This window comes from Scomber scombrus, chromosome 16, assembly GCF_963691925.1.
Source record: "Scomber scombrus chromosome 16, fScoSco1.1, whole genome shotgun sequence".
NCBI lineage: Eukaryota > Metazoa > Chordata > Actinopteri > Scombriformes > Scombridae > Scomber > Scomber scombrus.
The window spans coordinates 9,407,394-9,416,604 of record NC_084985.1 but is presented as its reverse complement, the minus strand read 5'-3'; the positions used below and the strand labels follow the sequence as shown (position 1 = coordinate 9,416,604).

Below are 9,211 nucleotides of genomic sequence, written 5' to 3'. Positions count from 1 at the left end.
ATGGAAAATCACTATAATAATCTTAAAATATAAGTTGTGGTTTTCACTAAATAACAATCACATGGTTTAATGTGCTGTACAGCAGTTTTACCATCACTTGATATCACAATAAGTAATTTGGGAACTGTACATCTTTATAAAATATTTAATTTCACTGCACAAAAGGCTGAAAATCTCCCATTTCTCAGGATGCTCTCTACACTCTGTATTGTCTTTCTTCTTGAGTTTTCTTGGCTTGCATGAAATCTTCTGTGGTCAGGAGCAAACTGCAGGGTCAACACACACACACACACACACACACACACACACACACAAAGACAGCAAGATATCATTTTCCCTCTCATTGACCTCTATTTTCCACAGTGGTGAGCAGGAGGTCTGGGGCCGATTAGAGGCTTCATGTGCGGCTCCATCCTGCCACTACCCATTAAGTCAGGATGTTACACTACATGTGTATACAGTGTGTGATGAAGGGTTTTACTTCGTGTGTCATTTTTTTTAAAGCTTATTTACAAGACCTGTTGATGGACTGCTGGGTCTCGGAGTTCATGCAGGAGGAGCTGATAGAAAAATAAACTGTCCTGCTGAAGCATGAGTGAGGGTGATGCTGCCCACAACAGGTCAAAAAAAGTTACATATGTTCATGATAATATGCTGCCATCTGCTGCTCAGACATGTTAGTTACAGTGGTTTATCTGTGGGTGGATGCACATGGACATGGAAATATAATTATAAGGCTGAAAAAATAAAATTTTTAATCATCAGTCTTTGACAAAATTCTTAAAACTTCATAATTATTAATATTATGAGAAAGTGTCTCATCATTATAAGACAGTTTTTAATAATTAAATGACTTGAAAAAACACTTCATAATGAAAGAAAATGATGTGGTGATTATTTATAACTCAACATCTCATAATTACAGGAAATTTACACATAATTATGGTATCACATTATTTTTATAAGAAAAACATCTTAAATACTTAATTATTACTGAGTCTCATAATTTCCTCATATTTTCATTTTGTACATTTCATAATTACATTAACGTTTCTCATAATTTTAATTATGAGGGTTTGCTTTCATGGCCACTAATGTAGTGTTTCCAAGTTTTAGTTGTTAAAAACACAACAAAAAAAGTTAATTTCAATTCACTATTGCCTCATAATTATGATGTTGTATCTGGTAATTACAGAGTTGTGCTATAGTAGTATAATGAAGTTTCTCAAAATTATAAGTTTTTCATGATTGTCATAATTACGCTTAACTTTAACTTTTTTCATTATAATCATGAAAGTTTCTCAAAACTTACTATACTGATGATATTGTATCAATTAGCTACTAGTTGAACAAGTAGGCGGTGGATCTCTGTCTATTTCTATGACTACGTAAAATTGTCAAAATTATGAGATACTAAGTCATTCATGTACGAAACTTTGCCATGAAACAGTTTCTCATAATCTTGATTTAAAAACACACAATTTAAAAAAACTTTTCTTTTAAAGAGATAGAAACAGACTTCTATAACACACAATCAAGCTGGACTCAGCAAAATAGAAACTTATTTTATTAAAGAACTTTATACAGTAGTAAAAACAAATCCTCATGGCCTCTGAAATATTAATCAAGTCGTACAGAAAAGCAAACACAGCTGCTACAAACTGAATCTCTGTGTGGTAAATTTGGCCAAAATGGTCATCAAGCTACAAAAACTCAGCTGTCATCAGGCGTGGAGTGTCGGCCGAGCGAAAAGCATAATCAGTTATTCCAGACTCCATTAAGACGAAAATGCAGTCACCTCCTCTGTTAATCAACCGAGGCTCTAATGGTGGAGCTGGCACAGTCCTGGTCTGTGGAGATCCTGAGCAGAGCACTGGTCGCATGAGTCATTATCAACAGAAAACACACTGAAGAACAAACACTACGCTCCACAGGACTTTCTTTTCTTTTTTTCATATCGGGGATTAAACCCACTTACAGCAATATTTCACGGTAAAATGAGCAGGAAAATAAAAAGTTTGTGCTGTCGTAGCGTACCTGGTGCAAACAAGCTTCAAACTCAAGTTACTGGTTGAGTCAATGAAGCGTTTTACATTGTGCGTTGTGCTTAAACTGTACCACGAGACTTAGTACTAAGTATGATTATAATGTAGAGTACAGAGAGTTAACTGGCCGAGAAGGTAAACATGGCTGACATACTGATAATTGTGCAGGAAAAACATGGTACGTACATTATTGAGTTATTTTTGGCATGTGTCACCTCTTAGGGCCTGATTTACCAAAGGTCTACGTTAGTAAAAACGTGTGCAAACTTGACATCACCCGCAAAAAATGTGTAAGCTGATCTACTAACGCAGCGAATTGAGGTTTGCGTCTTTCAACTGTGCAAGATAGTACGCGCTGTCTATTTAGTACATTTGCCATAATGAATATGTAATATGGGGCGTTTCAACCCCGGTGTGCAAAATACAGGGAGGAGAAAATGCAAATATGTTATTTAGCACACGCATTGTGATTTACCAAAACTGAAGGTATTATTTCTGACTCTAACTGCGTCTATAAATAATACCTTTGAGGGGCAGGTATTAACCGGCTGCGCACTGCGCACAGATGACTTTTTGTCAAAGGAATTATTTATAGACACAGTTAGCGTCAGAAATAATACCTTCAGGTTTGGTAAATCACAATGCGCGTAACATATTTGCATTTTCTACTCCCTGTATTTTGCACACTGGGATTGAAACGCCCCATATCACATATTCATTATGGCAAACGTACTAAATGGACAGCGTATATTATCTTGCACAGTTGAAAGACGCAAACCTCAGTGCGCTGCGTTAGTAGATCAGCTTGCACATTTTTTGCGGGTGATGTCAAATTTGCACACGTTTTTACACACGCAAACCTTTAGTAAATCAGGCCCTAAGAGTATGAATCCAGACAAGTTTGACAAACATATTTCTTCTCTTTGTTACAGGCTTTGTTACAAGAGAAGCAGGTAGATCAGATTAAGATCAATAAAGTTGATCTTTTCACCTCTCATCCTCCCTGAAAACTGTAAAAGTTAAGGTCTATAATCTGAGCTCAGTTCAACAGCTGCGGCTCAGCTTCTCTAACTGATTCACATTCAGTTGCATAAAACAAGGCAACGTGTGTTCAAGTGCTTCCTCGATACGATTTCTCCACCCCTCACCGCACTTCAGGTAAACCAAAGAATTACAGTAAAGTCACGTCGTCGTCTTCTTCACCCTCTCTTAATGGGCGCTTCCGTTCAGTGCAGCATATTTTAAGCCCGTCAGGCTGTTGCTGGACGAGCTCGCTGGATTCTGGACGTCGCTCGGTGTCGAGGCGCCAACTTCAAACACTTCGTGGATGGCTTTACGGAAACAGTGAAAGTTGTATTCTATCAAACCTGCAAACAGAAGACAGATAGCATTTAAGTTCACATGTGATGAAGCTTTTGCAATATAAAATAACATGTTTAAAACTCTGAAATCACTGAATAGAAGCTGTATTAACACACTAAACTGTGTAGAAACAAAGTGAAAATATTTTGAATGTGTGGAAAACATGAGTGGCCACACTGATGTTTAAATTAGAGCTGTAATAATTAATCGATTAATCAATAGTTCAGTCAACAGAGACTACTATGTTGATGACCGAATAATCGTCTTTATCTGGTTTTTCAAGCAAAAAAGCCAAAAAGTATAGCTTTAGTTTCTCAAATGTTAATCCTTTTCTTTGTTTTATATCTTTGTAAATTGAATATGTTTGAGTTTTGTCTTTTTTATGTTTGATTCTGAGAAAATATGACAAGTATTTTTTCACTCTTTTTTTGTCTACCATCTGACAAAAATGATAAATACAGAAAACAACTGGCAGATTAAACGCAAATCATTATTTGCAGCCCTAGTGTTCATGAGCTCTTTTTAAGATATCTGTCCACACTAAGGGGGCAAAACAGCAATAAGAAAATTGTCAAATTTCCTCTTCTTCAGCCTCTTTCAGTTGGCAAATAATACAATTGCATCACAGCCATCATCTGGTTAGAAGTGCTGATTCCTGTGATCAACTGTGCTGTGTTTTATTGCAGCAAAACTCATGATTTAGTTGTTATCTACATTTTTCCAGTTTATGTTTTCAGATATCACAATAAGTATTTAAGTTAATACAAAGAACTTTTATCTTGGGTTGATTTTGGCAGAAACTCTTCTGGTCTGCGTGCCGTAAATCATTTAGTCTGATTTTGTAAATAATTGTAATGATCTGATTGGTGAATTTCCCCACTGTGGGACTAATAAAGGAATATTTTATCTTATCTTATCTTACGGGGAGTCCGACCCGGCAGCAGGCATTTAAAATAACTACTGTATATAGTCCTCAGTATTACATTGAGACTGTTTCATAACCAGTTAAAAACTCCTTGTAGTTACTTAAAAATGGTAATTTGATTGCAGGCCATAAATGCTACCTGTTAATCACAGTAATTCTTGCTCTGCTGCACTGAGAGGTCAATGAAATCACTAATCACAAAATAAACATCAATGAAGGTTAATAACAACACCTGAGCTGTGTGATCTGCTATATTTGTCATTTTAAATAAGTGACCTCAGAGAAAGTTGCAGAAAAAATAAGTAAGTGGTCTTCTCTACTGCCAAGGGCCCCAGATCAGACTTATATCACGCTTTTCCAAAAGCTAATTTCCCGTCTGAAATTGGATTTTTTTTTTTAGATTCATCCACTTGGAGACTGTGTTTAAAATAATGTTTTTTGGCTGTGGAAATAGAAAAGGTCTTGATGAGGAGGAAACGCCTAAATGGAAAGAAATATATGTGTTCTTAAAATTCACCCTTGGGATCACACCTCACTTTGAACAGACACTTACGGGCTGGCGGCTTTAGACTTCAAACAGTTGGGACTTCCTGTATAATCAAACCACTGTCTAATAACACAAATTTAGCTGTTTATAAAATCTAAACTGCACACCTTTCCTCTCGAAGCTCTCCTCTCTGAGGATGCAGACGAGCGCGAGGAACTTTGTGACCTCTTTCAAATAAAGCACTGTAGTGTTGTTCAGTTTGATGATAGCCAAAGACTCCTTGTCATACGCACAGCCGCTGCCATCCTCCATTAGTCTGCGGAGAGGAAGAACAAGAAGACAAGCCTTTAAACACTGCATTAAAAAAGAGGGTACAATCATTTGCCAACGTTTTAAAACAAATAAAATATAATTCTTCTGACCCGTAAATGCAGGAGACATCGATGACGACATCTATCATATCACAGCAGAGTTCGTAGGACTGCATGTCCACAGGAGAGCTGTCTGTGGCGATGTAAATCTTGCTGACAACATCAAACAGGAAGGCTTTCTCAATCCCAGAGTGCTGCAAAACATTCAGGATGTGATCAAGAGAAAGATACACAATGTCACAAAATTTCATGTGAAAAAAAAAAGAAAGAAAAAGAAACCTACAGATATGAAAATGTTCAAAAGGTTCTCCAGAGTCGGCAGCTGAGGAATGAGCTTCTGGACGACTTTACTGAAGGCCTCGAATATGGAGTGGTCGTAGATGCTGGTCAAGTAGAAACTGAGGAGGGAAATTTTGGAAGAGATAAGACCCTGCACAAACATACCAAACAAGTTAGAGCAAAAGTCTAAAGTCTCTAAAAGCTGCAAAACAAGTGATGTCATGTCTGTCGGCTGTGAGAGACAAAAAACAAAAACAAATCCAGCTTCTCCACAGCGGTGAAATGTTTCAGTTACATGTTAAATTTGACACTAAACCTGAAATTTGTGACATGATCAATATTGAAACAGGCTGGCAACAAAAAAAGTGAAGGAAACTCTGTGTGCTACATGTATGAGTCATTAAATGTCATTTCAACATAAACTCAACACTATGATTGCTTCAAACTGCAGCCAAAAGTTACCCATCTGTTAAATGTCCGCTATAAAAATCACAGAAAGCATCTCTGCACACCTGAATGTTTGGCAGCTGCGTCTCAGAGCAGCACAACCTGAATAAAAGTGAGAAAATCCTGGAGCGCTTGAGAAGTCAAGTGATTAAAGCTTGTGCCACGTGGTCGCAGCGTCCCTGGTTTGAGTCCGGCAGGCAGGAGGCCTTTTCTGCAGGTCATTTCCCTCTCTCCTGTCGGCCTCTATGCCACTACTGTGCTTAAAAATAAAGGCAAAAATGCCCCAAAATAAATCCTTAAATAAATACATATTTCGCTTACTGAAGACATCAGTCACACTTTTTTCATGTATTCATTTATTTTCTATCATTTATTTGTTCTCTGTCTTTTTATATTTCTTTTATTTGATTAATTTTCCCCTTTATCGTCAATATTATGTCTTTTTATTTGAGAGTCTTTGTAAAGTACTTAGGTTGTTGTTTTTAAAATGTGCTCCATCAATAAAGTGACTTGTGTTTACTTAAATTTGATTGAATTTGTACTTGTGCTCCACATACTATCAAATAAATAAGTAATGAAACAGCAGTCAGTTAGCCAAAATGTGGCACTGTTACACTTTTATTCATCAATAATTTTGAAGCTTTCAGGCTAAAAGAAACAAAGGTCTAGTCAGAGCGTTAACTCTCTGTTTCTGGTCAGATATGATTTTTTATTGCAGACACAAGACATCAGAATTAAATTTTTAATCCAATATTTATTTATAATGACGTTGGGAGTGATCTAGAGTTTCTGTTTTCTAATCCTGTTGTAACTTCTGAAGTATCAAACCTGTGTGAACAGACAGTATGAGACTCACCTGAGGTGAACTTTCTCCAGGCTGGCATCCGCCAGGTCATCGTTGGCCCTCTGATGAATGTCTCTCTGTGTTTCTATTTTGTGGTCATCTGACAGACCGTCTACTTTATGGATGAACACTTCAAAGTTGATGTCTGGATTCACTTTGTAGGCTCTGGATACGGTTAGATGTAGCCGTACGAGAGCTTCCATGTAATCATCCTAAAAACATGAGAGACGTATGTTTATTCATCTCACAGAGGAAGCCTTTCAACGCTGTGGTATGTAAGCTTCAGCTCAGACTGATGAATGAATAAATGTATACCTGAGCGTCAATGACAAAAATCAAGGCGCCGGCTCCCTTGAAGATCATCTCGCTGTCGAATGCAGGGTCGAAGAAGTCCACCTGGCCAGGAAAGTCCCAGATCTGGAAGTTGACAAAGGAGCTGCTGGAAATGTCGTCCTTGTAGATTTTGTTGGTGCTCTCGAGGAACAGAGTCTCATTTGGTGACATTTTGTGGAAAACCACCTAAGAAAAAGGAGAACGATGATTACTGTTTAGGTCAATCCAGACATGAAACTCTTTAACTTATCACACATAGTATTTACCTCATATCACAAGTTATGTACTTTATTTACTTAATATTGTCTTTATTTGCTACTGCATCTTAAATTTTACTACTGCTATTTATGTATATATGACATTGCACGTTTGTCCAGTCTGGAGAAAAGACTGCTCTGTTGTGGTTTCTTAAAGTTTTTCACCCCAGTTTTCCTTTTTGTTGTGCTTTTTGTTATGTAAGAGTCTGAGGGTAAAATCCTCTTGAGACAAGCTGTATTACTAATGTATACTAATACTTACGTACTTTTACAATATTATTTTTTATGCAGGTATTTTACTTGCAATGGAGTGTTTTTACATGGTTGTATTGGTACTTTTACTCAAGTAAAGGATCTGAATACTTCTTCCACCGCTGTAAACTGCTTACATTTCACACAGGTGTATCTAATAAACTGGCAGCTCCAGGTCAAATATTATTCAGTCGTATTCAGTGATGGAAGAAGTACTCGGTTCAATTACTTAAGTGAAAGTACTTATGCAGCAATGTAAAAATACTCCATTACAAGTAAAAGTCCTGCATAAAAATTATACTTCAGTAAAAGTACATAAGTATTATGAGCTTGCTGTAGTATGCAGTATTACAGTAAAAGTAGTGGTTTGGTTCCTCTGACTGATATATTATTATATTTGACATCATTAGATTATTAATAGTGAAGCATCAGTGTTAGAGCAGCATGTTACTGTTGTAGCTGCTGGAGGTGGAGCTAGTTTACACTACTTTATATACAGTTAGCTAGTTTAGTCCAGTGGTTCCCAACCTAGGGGTGGGGCCCTCCAAGGGGTCAGCAGATAAATGTGAGGGGTCGTGAGATGATTAATGGGAGAGGAAAGAAGAAAAAACAAAGTTCTGATATACAAGTTTTCAGTTTGGACTTTCTGATCTTTGATATATTGGTGAAATTTTGGATCTTTTGAACATTCATTGAATGAACCCGTGTGAGAAGTTTAGAGGGGGAAAATCACTATTAAGTGGAGCTGTTAACAACTCATAGACATCTGAAATGTGACCCTGACTACACACTACTTTTTGTAAGATGTCAAAAGCCAAACAAGCTTGTTATATTATCCATTGTGTCAAATCTTCATCTGAAAGGTAACTAAAGCTGTCAGATAAATACAGTGGAGTGGAAGTATATAGTAGCATCAAATGGAAATAGGACCTCAAAATTACACTTGAGTACAATATTTAAGCACATGCACTTAGCTACTTGCTGTTACTGTGTGTGTATTTGAGGGTGGGCAGTACTTTACCTTCTGGATGGAGGACTTTCCACTCCTCCTCAGACCCATCAGCAGGATCCTGGGCTTGTCTGCTGATGCTGAGCTCTCATCCATGTCGTCCTCCTCTTCCTCCTCTTCAACCCCGTAACCAAAACTTTTAGGAAACGAGCCCACCACACCGTAACTCCCCGCTAACGTGGGCTCCTCATACTGAATAGACATGGTGTAGTTTCTGTTCTTTCAGCTCCCTCCTCTCTCTCTCTTATCGGGATTGATAATCCGAGCAGGAATGTTGTTGTTGTCAACAAGCTAGCATGGCAAGCTAACCGAGATAGCTAGCAGCTGAAGCGAGGGGTTTAAACCTTGCAAATGCCAGATTAAACTCTAACATATCCACGCGTTATTTATAAGACAATTTAACAACAGGTTAAATAGCCATAAGAGTGACAAAGCATTGATTAATTGAGCCTAAAGAAAGAGGAATAGCTGCAAGAAGGGCTAGGCTAGTCACAGGTTAAGGGTCCGCCCCCTTTCACTGAAAGCGAATCTGATTCGTTGTTAACTATACGCCCCGCCCCTTGAATGTGATTGGCTGTTCCCTCTAAACATTGTCATGTG

At 37.6% G+C, this 9,211-nt stretch overlaps 1 protein-coding gene across 1 annotated transcript; it reads right to left on the bottom strand.

The window, feature by feature from the left end:
* Window positions 1-1,554: 1,554 nt before the first annotated feature.
* Window positions 1,555-9,119, bottom strand: rragcb (Ras-related GTP binding Cb). The gene is made up of 7 exons (XM_062435720.1): window positions 8,624-9,119; window positions 7,076-7,279; window positions 6,773-6,972; window positions 5,474-5,588; window positions 5,242-5,384; window positions 4,987-5,135; window positions 1,555-3,412 (listed from the first exon to the last, which is right to left on the bottom strand). The coding sequence occupies exons 1-7, from the start codon at window positions 8,813-8,815 to the stop codon at window positions 3,255-3,257; spliced, it is 1,161 nt and encodes a 386-aa protein (XP_062291704.1). The 5' UTR covers window positions 8,816-9,119; the 3' UTR covers window positions 1,555-3,254.
* Between the last annotated feature and the right edge of the window lie 92 nt (window positions 9,120-9,211).